The following is a 12,412-nucleotide window of genomic DNA, read 5'->3' on the forward strand; positions in this document are numbered from 1 at the left end:
AGAGTCAGTGTTCAGGATGTGGCAACAATCTGGGATGAGGCAGTGCAGGGTCATGGTGCGGGAATCAGTGTTCAGCAGAGGGCCGTGGTGTTCAGTAGAGATGGCTGTGTTCCAGGGTTAATGCACAACAGAGAGGGCCGTGGTGTTCAGTTGAGTGGGTCATGGTGTTCAGTTGAGTGGGTCATGGTGTTCAGTTGAGAGGGTCTTGGTGTTCAGTTGAGAGGGCTATGGTGTGAGATTATTTTCTCATTAGGTTTGGGAGTTTATTGAAAGTTGGTTTAAGTTGGCTTAAGTTTTGGACACTCGTAATGGCCAACTTACCCTCATGCTTCATGTCTTCATTTTTATCTGTATGGAATGACTAGAAATGTGATTTTTCAATCTACAGTAATAAAATATAAAATTAAAATTACATCATCCATCAGAAAAGAGGGTAATAAGCAATTAGTAACCTGGTCTAATCTGTTTTCTCATAGCTGATGGGCAGGGGAGACTAAGCAGTATTTAATTATTATGTATTACCTAATTATCAGATATATGACATGTATAAATTTATCAATGCAACTGATTATCTTAAACATGCCTGCAAAAACAATAAAGCGCATATGAAGGAGATAGCAGGAAATGGGAGTAAAGATGCTCGGGGGAAGTAAAGCCGAGTAATGAGAGAGTAACTGCCGACAGCCAATTCAGTGGCTTACTCATGTCCAAAGAGGGTCAGCTCATTCTAGGGCGGCTGCTATGCGCTTGCTTTGGGTCAGGCGCTCAGTGAGTGCCAGGTCTGTGTCAGTATGTCCCTCGTACAGTCTGGGGTATCAGAGCTCGGGAATGCAGCGACGTGTCAAAGCGCGTCATGAACAGCATGATGCCTTACCTCCTCGTATCCCAGGTGTCTTTGCTTGAGACCTGGTCAGGACAAGCCAAAGAGAAAGAGAAAAAAACACATCAGAACCATGAGCAAATCAGCAGGCTGTTTTAACGGGGAAGAGGAGATAAAGATCTGAAAGCTACATCCTGGCCCCAAAATGACTGATCACTGCGCCAGTGATACACATGCAGGTGTTACACACCTGGGAAGGGAGGCAGTGCAGTAAGAAATACACACTAAAAATTGTACAGTGTATTTATACATTTTTAATTACATACTAGATTACCTTTGACAGCTTTAGATTTTTCAATTTTCTAGGGCTCACAAGATGATATGAATATGTAAATAATATAAATAATATCGAGTAGTCTACCTCAACATTTTGTAAGTATTTTCCCCCCTGTGACTGCATGGGTGCCCTCTTGGTCCTCCTGGGGGCCCCCAGCAGTCCAACAACCATCCATGCGGTTAGGTGAACAGGTGTTGCTATATTGCCCATGGTGTGTCATGGACTCAGTGGGGGTTGAAGCCCACATGGCACTCTAGGAGCTGCACACGGTCCTTGGCCGGGGGGGGGGGGGGTTGGGCAGTGACAGTGTGCTCTATGTTTGCTGTGGTAGGCTACCCTATATCCCTACACAGGATAAGTTGTAATGGAAAATGTACGAATCGTCCACCTTTGCCAAAGTGGCAGTAGAGTGTCTCTAGGAAAGTTCCAGGAAACACAGTCCTGTAGTACCATGCTAATGTGGGGAGCCTGAAAAATAAGTTGCCATTTAGACCTGAGTTCTCCGTGTAGGAGTGGAACGACAAACTGCCCAGCGGCACATTGGTGGTAACCGTGACGACAGAAGCAGAACATTTAGAGCATCGTGGCATCGCTGTGGCTTTGGGCTGCAAAGCTGCGAGAGAGAGTGTGAGGTTACGGAGAGCCTTTCCCAGATCTCAGAGGAGGTCAGCCTGACGCTCCAGTGCTCAGACATGCCTTGTTTGCCTTTCACAGGCAGCACAGGGCACAGGGTGATGGTGAGCCTGGAGTCTATCATAGGCAGCACAGGGCACAGTGTCATGGTGAGCCTGGAGTCTATCATAGGCAGCACGGAGCACAGTGTCATGGTGAGCCTGGAGTCTATCCCAGGCAGCACGGAGCACAGTGTCATGGTGAGCCTGGAGTCTATCATAGGCAGCACGGAGCACAGTGTCATGGTGAGCCTGGAGTCTATCATAGGCAGCACGGAGCACAGTGTCATGGTGAGCCTGGAGTCTATCATAGGCAGCACGGAGCACAGTGTCATGGTGAGCCTGGAGTCTATCATAGGCAGCACGGAGCACAGTGTCATGGTGAGCCTGGAGTCTATCATAGGCAGCACGGGGCACAGTGTCATGGTGAGCCTGGAGTCTATCCCAGGCAGCACGGAGCACAGTGTCATGGTGAGCCTGGAGTCTATCCCAGGCAGCACGGAGCACAGTGTCATGGTGAGCCTGGAGTCTATCATAGGCAGCACACAGCACAGTGTCATGGTGAGCCTGGAGTCTATCATAGGCAGCATGGAGCACAGTGTCATGGTGAACCTGGAGTCTATCATAGGCAGCACGGAGCACAGTGTCATGGTGAGCCTGGAGTCTATCATAGGCAGCACGGAGCACAGTGTCATGGTGAGCCTGGAGTCTATCCCAGGCAGCACGGAGCACAGTGTCATGGTGAGCCTGGAGTCTATCATAGGCAGCACGGAGCACAGTGTCATGGTGAGCCTGGAGTCTATCCCAGGCAGCACGGAGCACAGTGTCATGGTGAGCCTGGAGTCTATCATAGGCAGCACGGAGCACAGTGTCATGGTGAACCTGGAGTCTATCATAGGCAGCACGGAGCACAGTGTCATGGTGAGCCTGGAGTCTATCATAGGCAGCACGGAGCACAGTGTCATGGTGAGCCTGGAGTCTATCCCAGGCAGCACGGAGCACAGTGTCATGGTGAGCCTGGAGTCTATCCCAGGCAGCACGGAGCACAGTGTCATGGTGAGCCTGGAGTCTATCATAGGCAGCACGGAGCACAGTGTCATGGTGAACCTGGAGTCTATCATAGGCAGCACGGAGCACAGTGTCATGGTGAGCCTGGAGTCTATCCCAGGCAGCACAGAGCACAGTGTCATGGTGAACCCGAAGTCTATCCCAGGCAGCACAGAGCACAGGGTGATGGTGAACCTGGAGTCTATCCCAGGCAGCACAGAGCACAGTGTCATGGTGAACCCGAAGTCTATCCCAGACAGCACAGAGCACAGGGTGATGGTGAGCCTGGAGTCTATCACAGGCAGCATACATCACAGGGTAATGGTGAACCTGGAGCCTATTCCTGGCAGCACACAGCACAGGGTCATGGTGAGCCTGGAGCCTATCACAGGCAGCATGGAGCACAAGGTCATGGTGAGCCTGGAACCTATCACAGGCAGCACAGGGCACAGGGTCATGGTGAGCCTGGAGCCTATCGCAGGCAGCACGGAGCACAGGTTCATGGTGAGTCTGGAGCCTATCGCAGGCAGCACGGAGCACAGGCTCATGGTGAGCCTGGAGCCTATCGCAGGCAGCATGGAGCACAATGTCATGGTGAGCCTGGAGTCTATCACATGCAGCACAGGGCACAGGGTGATGGTGAGCCTGGAGCCTATCGCAGGCAGCACGGAGCACAGGTTCATGGTGAGTCTGGAGCCTATCGCAGGCAGCACGGAGCACAGGTTCATGGTGAGCCTGGAGCCTATCGAAGGCAGCACAGGGCACAGGGTGATGGTGAGCCTGGAGCCTATCGCAGGCAGCACAGGGTACAGGGTCATGGTGAGCTTAGAGTCTATCCTAGGCAGCACAGAGCACAATGTCATGATGAGCCTGGAGCCTATTGCAGGCAGCACAGGGCACAGGGTCATGGTGAGCCTGGAGCCTATTGCAGGCAGCACCGAGCACAGGGTCATGGTGAGCTTAGAGTCTATCCCAGGCAGCACAGAGCACAGGGTCATGGTGAGCCTGGAGCCTATCGCAGGCAGCACGGAGCACAGTGTCATGGTGAGCCTGGAGCCTATCGCAGGCAGCACAATGCACAGTGTCATGGTGAGCCTGGAGTCTATTGCAGGCAGCACAGGGCACAGGGTCATGGTGAGCCTGGAGCCTATTGCAGGCAGCACCGAGCACAGGGTCATGGTGAGCTTAGAGTCTATCCCAGGCAGCACAGAGCACAGGGTCATGGTGAGCCTGGAGCCTATCGCAGGCAGCACGGAGCACAGTGTCATGGTGAGCCTGGAGCCTATCGCAGGCAGCACAATGCACAGTGTCATGGTGAGCCTGGAGTCTATCATAGGCAGCACAGAGTTTGCCCCTAAACAGGTCTCTTAGGTTCTGTTATATCCCGTGACAAATTACCATAATTCCGCTATGCTCAGTTTGGAATAAGTACACTATGAATTATTTACCTACTACTCATATGAGTGGTTGTCAAAAAACATTTGTCAGCATAGTTCCTGTGTTTCGCCTTTTGTGGGTATTGTAGGAAACTTAGGCAAACAGGGAGAACATCCAGTCTGTGCAACTGGGAGTCAAACCCACAACCTTGTGGTGTGAGGTTGCAGTGCTGCCTGATGGATAAAGCAAGATACTTCACACACAAGTACACTTGTAATAATTGATTTTTAAATAAAACTCTATATCTTCTACCTATTATTAGATCAGTGTTTAATGATACTGAAATCCAGCCACAGTAATTATGTGGCTGAATTGACCGACATCAATGGTACGCATGTTAATTTGGCAGAATTCATCTTTAAATGGCAACTTCAATTGTCCTTCTTCTTTTTGTCCTCTTCTGCTATACTGTCCGCACCAGTCATGTGTCTCTGGCCTTTTTATAAGCGAGAGACATTCACCATCATTCTCAGGCCTTATCAGTATTCTTAAGGCAAAGTTTCCTCGCAGGAATTGCTCTCTCTCCTGTAAGACAGCTGCGCTGGACGAGGGTCACAGGAGTTGAGTTCTGGTTAAGCCCCCCCCCCTCCATTAAGCGCTGATGGTTGTGCCTGGTGTTTGTGCAGAGTCTAACAGCCATGGAGACCTCTGACCTGACTGACAGGGGGGTCTCTGGCCCTGTTACTGGTTTTCTCTTTTTTCGACTTGCTCTAATTTTAACCTAATGTCAAGTCCCGTGAGTTAGTGCCCTACAGATGACAAAGGAGATTTCAGACATTAGCTCATTAGATATTTGCATTTGTTTGGGGAGAGACGTCACATTCCTATACACCCTAAGACATTTCGTTTCTGGTGGCTTAGTTTCATGATGATGGCAAAATGCCCAGGGGATGTATTTCTGGCAAAGGTGCAAACTACACTCAAAGAAATTAGATAATGTATGGGTGGGATGAGACAAAAACAGTCTATCTCCAGTTAAGATTGACACCCCGGGGGACCCCCCCTGCAGCCATGGGAGGTGTTTGCTGACACGTACACTGGCAGTTAGGGCATTTACTTATAGATGACATCACCCATTCTGCAGCTGTGGGAGTGTACAGGGTCCAGCCCGGGGCCCTTCTCGCACGATAGGCCTCCCCTGGGATGCTGACCAGCCTGCTGAGAGCTCTGACTGATCGATCTCATTGACAGCCTCATTAAGTGCCTGCCAGAGACAGGCAGCAGAATCACAGTGTTGCATGCTGTTGGCTGGCTCCTGTTGGCAACCGTCCTTAACAGGCATCAGGAATGCCGGCGGCATGTTTGCAGGCCCGCACTCTGCGTGTGCGACGCCGGTGCTTCGCGTCTTCCACGGTTCACGCTAACGCGTTTACGTCCGCAGCAAGTTGGAGCTGGCTCCCCTAGCAGAAACTCATAAATCCTTCCTCTGCTCTCGGCGCTGCATCTCACAGAGCCCACGGGGGTGGGGGGGGGGGGGGGGTGCACTCCATCAGACCTCCCCTCTTTTGTCCACTACCGATGCCCCGACCTGTTTTGTTTACGCCATTCCTCCTGCCTGACACCTCTGCGGATCACTTGAAATATGCAAATCGACGAGGCTCGCACACAGCGCCGGGGGAAACGGCGGCATGAGGCACGGAGAAGCACAGAAACAAGCTGCTTTTTAGACTAATGGTACAGTAGCCTTAAACCAGTGGCCCCCCGACGTCACTTAATAACTCAGGGGTAATAAACTGAGGTCATAAACACGGATGGAAACGCGATACAGGTTAGCTGCTCGTCTGCGCTGCCGGCGTGGTGTTGTTGTCGTGGCCGGGTAACATGCTCACCTAGGCGATGGAATGCCTCCGTCGCTGCCTGTCGCAGGCTCTGCATCCTCAGGCTTCTGGCGAACGCCGTCGGGAGTCTCACTTGGATCTAAACATCTTCAGCGCCCACTCGGGCACCACCTCTGGGCACTCATTCCAGCTCAGCTCTGCGTGCAAAAGCTAATGATGGCAGCCTGACAGATACTGCAATCCTCAGATGTTTCCCTCTTCAGGAGTAGACCAAAACAGTTCTCACTCTTAATTCAGCTCTCTCCGTCTCTCTCTCTCTCTCTCTCTCTTGCTCTCTCTCTCTCTCTCTCTCTTGCTCTCACTCTCTCTCCCTCACCCTGGGGATGCTGCACTGTGTCTGTCTCCTGCTGTTGTCGCTGCTGCCAGGAATAGCCACCAACCAATCAGCATGTGAGGAATATCCACCATCCAATCATTGGCAACACAAATAAGAGGGGGGTTCTATGCCAAATTTAAAAGTTTTAAGTGATTCATTTAAGGTGTCATGCTTTCGCAAGAGCGGTTTTTAAAAATGCAACAAGAAAGTCTTAAATGAATCTTCTCTTTTTATTGCATTTGCTTGTATCTCATTACACTGAAGGAAATTCACATGAATTATATCATACAGTAGATGTATTGACTTCTCCCTGTGTACAGTGTGTGTATTTTTCTGCAACAAATCAGTAAAGGCAACAGGTGCATTCTATATGTGCAGTCTGCAGGCACTCCTGTTGCATGAGTTTCCTTCTGTTGCATGAGCTTCCTCCTGGTTCACCGGTTTCCTCCCAAAGCTCAAAGACAAGCAGTTATGTGATTGTGCATGAGTCCTTCAGTTGACTTGCATCCCATGCAGGGAATTCTCCTACCTCCAGGCCGCCCTGCCACCCTGTACTGGATGTGGTCTTGATGATGAATGAATGAATGAATGAATGAATGAATGAATGAATGAATTAATTAATTAATTAATTAATTAATGGATGAATGAATGGATGGATGGATGGATGCCTTTATTATCATTGTACAAGATACAACAACATTTGAAGACTATCCTTTCAGTGCAAGAAAGAAAAAAGAAAAAAGGACGGATAGAAAATATAGAAAACATAGGTGAATAGAATATAAAATAAACTGAATATAAACATAAAACAGAATATAAATGAGTAAATAGAATATAAAATTGAATATAAAAGGATTGTGAGGAATAAACATGTAAGCAATGTGAAAACAAATAGATAAAACATGACAAAAAATTAATGTTGAAATAAATTAAATATTATGGTATAGATATTCCTCTCCTGGATGGATGGATGGATGGATTATAGCTTTAACAAAACACAGTACAGTCAAACCTCAGATTGTGAGTAACTTGGTTTGCGAGTGTTTTGCAAGGCGAGCAAAATCTATAAATAAATTTAAACTTGATAAACGAGCGAGGTCTTGCAATACAGTGGAGCAGCTCAGTTTCACTCCAGTATTACGTATTTGCTTTGTCTGCCGAGCGTCACGTGATCACAACTGAGTCGATGGATCTCTCTCTCTCTCTCTCGCTGCGGGATTGTGGGTAATCGTCTCCCATGCTCGACCTCATTCAACGTGCCTCACTCATATAGTAAATATTTAGTAGAAAAGCACCACCCGAATAAGGGCGTAGCAGTGCGAGCGATGAATCTGTTTAATGACAATGCAATGTCACATTTCGGAATCGAAAAGGAGGCAAAAGGGGCTGTCATTGGATAGGTTTCTTGTTAAAGTCGCACAAAAAGAAAAAGATTCCAGTGAGCCAACAGATAGCAGTGATTCCGTTAGTTAAAGTGAAAGTCGTCCTACAAAATAGCCTTCCTCTTCTCCTCTCTCGTCTCCCTCACACCATCCATAATTCTTTTCAAAGGTAAAGTGCAGGTTAATTTGTATTTTGACTTTATATTTTGTATTAATAATTTTTATATGAATATTTTTGGGTTGCGGAACGAATCATCCGAGTTTCCATTATTTCTAATGGGAGAATTCGCTTTGATATGCGAGTGCTTTGGATTACGAGCACGTTTCCGGAACAAATTATTCTTGCAATCCGAGGTTTTACTGTATAACACAAATTAGTGTGTAGTTTTAACCAGTCACTCTGTTTTTATTTGTTTGGGAGTCACACACTAAGCAGCTAGTTGAATTATTGCTGCTAATGAAATTTGACATTAATATCTATCAGATAGAGCTGAACAATTATTGGTATATAACTAATACAGACAATATTCAGCACTGATAAATCGACCCTTGAATATAACTGAATGTATTACAATCCATGTGTATACTATGCTTGGTCTTTTTATAATATGGAAACCTGAGTTTTCTAATGAGTAATTGTGTGGGGCCTTTTATTGGAAACGGCCCCATTACCAGTGATGGTCCATCCCCGCTTTCTGAATGGGAATCTTCATTCTGTCTCTCTCTTCCCTCTCGGCTAACTTTCGTCTCGCCTGCACCTGAAGGCCCTGGTCCGCAGCAGATGGGCCCCCACAGGTGAGGGTGTATCTGAACAGGGCGTTCGACCCGGACTCCTGGGTGAACACCGTCTGTTTCTACTCTTTGTCTCCCAGCCTCCTAAAGTATTCAGGGTGGAGTTATCTTGACATGTTTCCTAAAAACCAGCTCTTCACGTTCATATAGTTCATTTTATTTTTTGGCTTATGGGATGTTTCCGTGTAAATTACTACAATGTTTATTTGTGCTTCCCATTGTAGTTAAGTAACGTAAGCAGAGGTCTCATTACCAAAGATCATTCATTTGTTTATACTAGTTGAGAAAACGCCCATTTTGTGTTTGTTATTGCCTGTGACATCAGCCAAATAATTCCTCACGACTCCCATGGGCAGCTATGAAAAGTGAGCCAACTAGTGTATAAACAATGCCCTTCATGACCCAGGTATACATATTGAGTTAGAGTGACACAATGCGCAATGCCACTATAACTATCATACAGTAGCGACCAGAAGGTGAGATCCTCAGTGCTATTTATTGTTATATATCACACTCTATCTTGTTTTCAATTTCTCTATGAACATGTCAGCAGTTTGACCTTGACCATGTGTGACTGCGAGCACATCTTGCTCAAGAAATTTCTGGGTTTCAGACTGAGAGAGAATTGAACTAAGAATCCCGTTTTAGATACCAGACTCATTAACACTGACATTTACAGTCACCACAAAGAGGTCTGACATTCATGCACTTTTAATCAGAAGGCAGAGTGTAAATCATGGCACATTTATTTGACCTTCTGCGATTCCTATAATCATCATCTCCCGTTAAAATGCTGTATTCATTGTACTTAGGGACTTCCATCCATCCATCCATCCGTCCGTCCATCCATCCATCCATCCATCTTGTTTCCTACCTTACAGCCACAGCCTCCAAGACAGGCTCTGGACACCCGCGATGCTAAATTGGACTTCTGTTATAAATAAAGGTTCCCCTGAATAGCTTTTGGCAGTAAAAGTGGAGCTGTCTTTTGGTTGGGAATGCTGTTATCTGTATACCTACTCAATAATGCATATTTTCCAGTGACATGAAGAGGGTGAAAGTAAAAATGAATTGATGGTGAGCAGTTGCGATATGACCCAGAGTATTGTTTTTCTGTTACTTTGTGCAGCAGCAATGGTAGAAGGCAAATTTCTAGTGAAGGAAGTCCTCCGAGTAGGTGAGATTCAGAGCAGATACTTCTTGTGAAATAATTTTATTATCCCAGTTTTAAATTATCCCAGTGATTAGCAACACCAGCTGAAAAACTGTGTAGGATGACACTTGTGCACCAGATGTCCTTGACGAAACACTTTGGACAATTGAGACACAGTAATTCATGTGACGTAACTGGCCGGATGTGGAGTGAAGAGGGATCCAGAAGTCCGGAAAAACCCACACAAACACACAAAGTCTGACAAATAAAAACTGTCAAGAAAAATGTTAGAGAATCGGCCACCTGAAGTTTTCTTTTCTCTGTGTGATTCTAAGACATGCACAGTACTGGGACAAATCCTTTACTCTGGTTGAGGAGAGCGCATAGCAGTTATTTATGCACAGAATGCAGCTCAGTTTCACCCTTATTAACACTGTAAAAAAAAAATCCTCTCTGGTCTTGGTGAGTGACCTTGCTTAAAATTATGTCATCAACATATGCTGTTATCCTAAATTTATAAAAGTATCCAAACAAGAGTAACATGCTCTTAGGCAGAAATGACAATGTAGACAATAAAGACTCAAATGGTCAACATGTCAGTGAATAGCTAGCATGTAGTATACAGTATAATATACAATTTATCATAGAATGCAATTGGCATTCATTTAGGAATCCATAGGAGAAAATGGAGGCAGGTCGTATGTTACTAGCCAAATTAAATTAGATTACCCTAACTGGATTAGCAGTTACAGTAGATGGATGAAATTAAGTCATGAAATGATGAAGACTTCTGCAGAATCCAAAAACTGGCATGCAAAGCTAAAATATGTGTCACTTTAAACGGGAGTAATTTAATCAAACTGAAAAAAAACATTGACCAACCTTCCAAGTGTAATTCACTGGTGTAAAAAAAAAACATTCATGCAATAAAAAGCCTTAAAGGAGTAAGACTACTTCATAATAGTAAGACAAATTCATAGTGGAAACTGCATTAACTGCATTCAATGCTAAAATATTAAGGAAATGATGTAATTAGGGGTATCTGTGTACGTTTCTAGAATTGTAAACACCCTAATTTGGGGGTGGGCAGTTTGAGCCGCAATGGCCAGAGGCTCAGCTGGATTTCATTCCCACTGCACTGTTCATTGATTAGCTTTGATCAGAAATGCATAAAGAGAAAAGATCCATGGGAAGCTGGAGGATGGAACAGGGTGATTTTTTTGGCACCCTTGGAATATATGAGGTAGGTGAACTGGTCACCATGCACAAATTAATGTAACTGAAATGAACAAAAAGTAAAGCCAGCAGGCCTTGGGCCTCATGTATAGGTCAAACTGCAGATAGCAGTCAATCAGAGGAGAGTAGAGGGGACAGCACTGCACATGCCCTCCCTTTACATATCCATACCCTCTCTGCATCTCCCATTCACTTAATTCCTACACAAATGCATATGGGGTTCTTAATATCCAGTAGAAGTTGAATAATTGGAGAAGGTTTGGTCAGCAGTGTCAGGTCATGCTCACCAGTGTTCCTCACACAATACATTCGCTACAATAGAACTGAAGCCCTACATGCAGTCTGGCTAACTGGCATCCATAGTTCTTCCCGGAACAACTGGGCCTGCAGGGGTGCGTACTGTTGACTCATGCAGCAGCAGGACCACAATTTCAAATGAAAATGTGGAATATTTATGGTATTACTTCCCTCATCCGCCTCCCTGGTATGAATATGCCTAAGGTGGGATGTCTGCATTAAAGCGCCTGTAATCGACAGGGAATCCACAGCAGATGCCATTCTTCTGTTGGCTGACATGTCAGGGGCTGCGTGGAGCTTGTCGGAGGGCTCTGTATGCCCCACTTAAGCCATGTGACGTAATTCAGTCCCGAGGACGTTCCCTGAGAACCAGGAGCAGGTCTTCAGAGGTTGGGGCTGGCTGTGGTCATGATGGAACAGAAACATCCATCCATCTTCTGTAACTGCTTGTCCTACTCAGGGCTGCGGGGGGGGGGGGGGGGGGGGGCAGAGCCTATTCTGGAGGCTACAGGCGCAAAACAGGAGTGGCGATATGAAAGAAGTCTATGTTTCCTACTCGTTAAATACCATTCATCCTTTTCACAGCCTCAAAAGGAGAGGCAGCATGCCAGACTACGCCACCCTGGGAATTTCACCCAAGGAAATAACTAATCCTCCTCTAACACAATAAGGCAACCAGGATTGATATACGCCCAGGCAGGAGACGCGATACCACTTAACATAACACTTTTATTACACAAACTCTAAAAACACAGCAAAGCACAAAAGCTTCATCCCAAATGACACTAAATAGGAGTGAGGAGCCAGATAAAGTGGGGAATAGATAGTCAAGGCGTAAGAGCCCCGGAAAACAAATAACCACACAGCTCACACACAAAACGCCAACCCCCCCCCCCCCCCGATACACTAACCCCACATCGGCCAGTTCTAAACACATGCTAAAATGACCCACCACGCACACAAGCGGGAAAAAAAGGACACTCCCAAAAGAGAGCAAAAGAATTCACAACAATATAATAAACACCAAAAAGTTAAAACATTAAATACAAAACAACCACTCAACACAAAACACAATTAATGAAAAGA

General features: G+C 46.3%; 1 protein-coding gene across 1 annotated transcript in view; it reads right to left on the reverse strand.

Moving 5' to 3' along the window:
* The window catches only part of cdk15 (cyclin-dependent kinase 15), a 30,216-nt gene extending 23,794 nt beyond the window's left edge, over window positions 1–6,422 (reverse strand). The window contains exons 1-2 of the mRNA XM_023806022.2: window positions 6,142–6,422; window positions 875–906 (exon numbers count right to left, since the gene is read on the reverse strand). Of these exons, the coding sequence (XP_023661790.1) occupies window positions 875–906; window positions 6,142–6,187 (78 nt within the window). The 5' untranslated portion in view covers window positions 6,188–6,422. The remainder of the gene's footprint in view (window positions 1–874; window positions 907–6,141) is intronic.
* Between the last annotated feature and the right edge of the window lie 5,990 nt (window positions 6,423–12,412).

This window comes from Paramormyrops kingsleyae, chromosome 1 (genome assembly GCF_048594095.1).
Source record: "Paramormyrops kingsleyae isolate MSU_618 chromosome 1, PKINGS_0.4, whole genome shotgun sequence".
Classification (NCBI taxonomy): domain Eukaryota; kingdom Metazoa; phylum Chordata; class Actinopteri; order Osteoglossiformes; family Mormyridae; genus Paramormyrops; species Paramormyrops kingsleyae.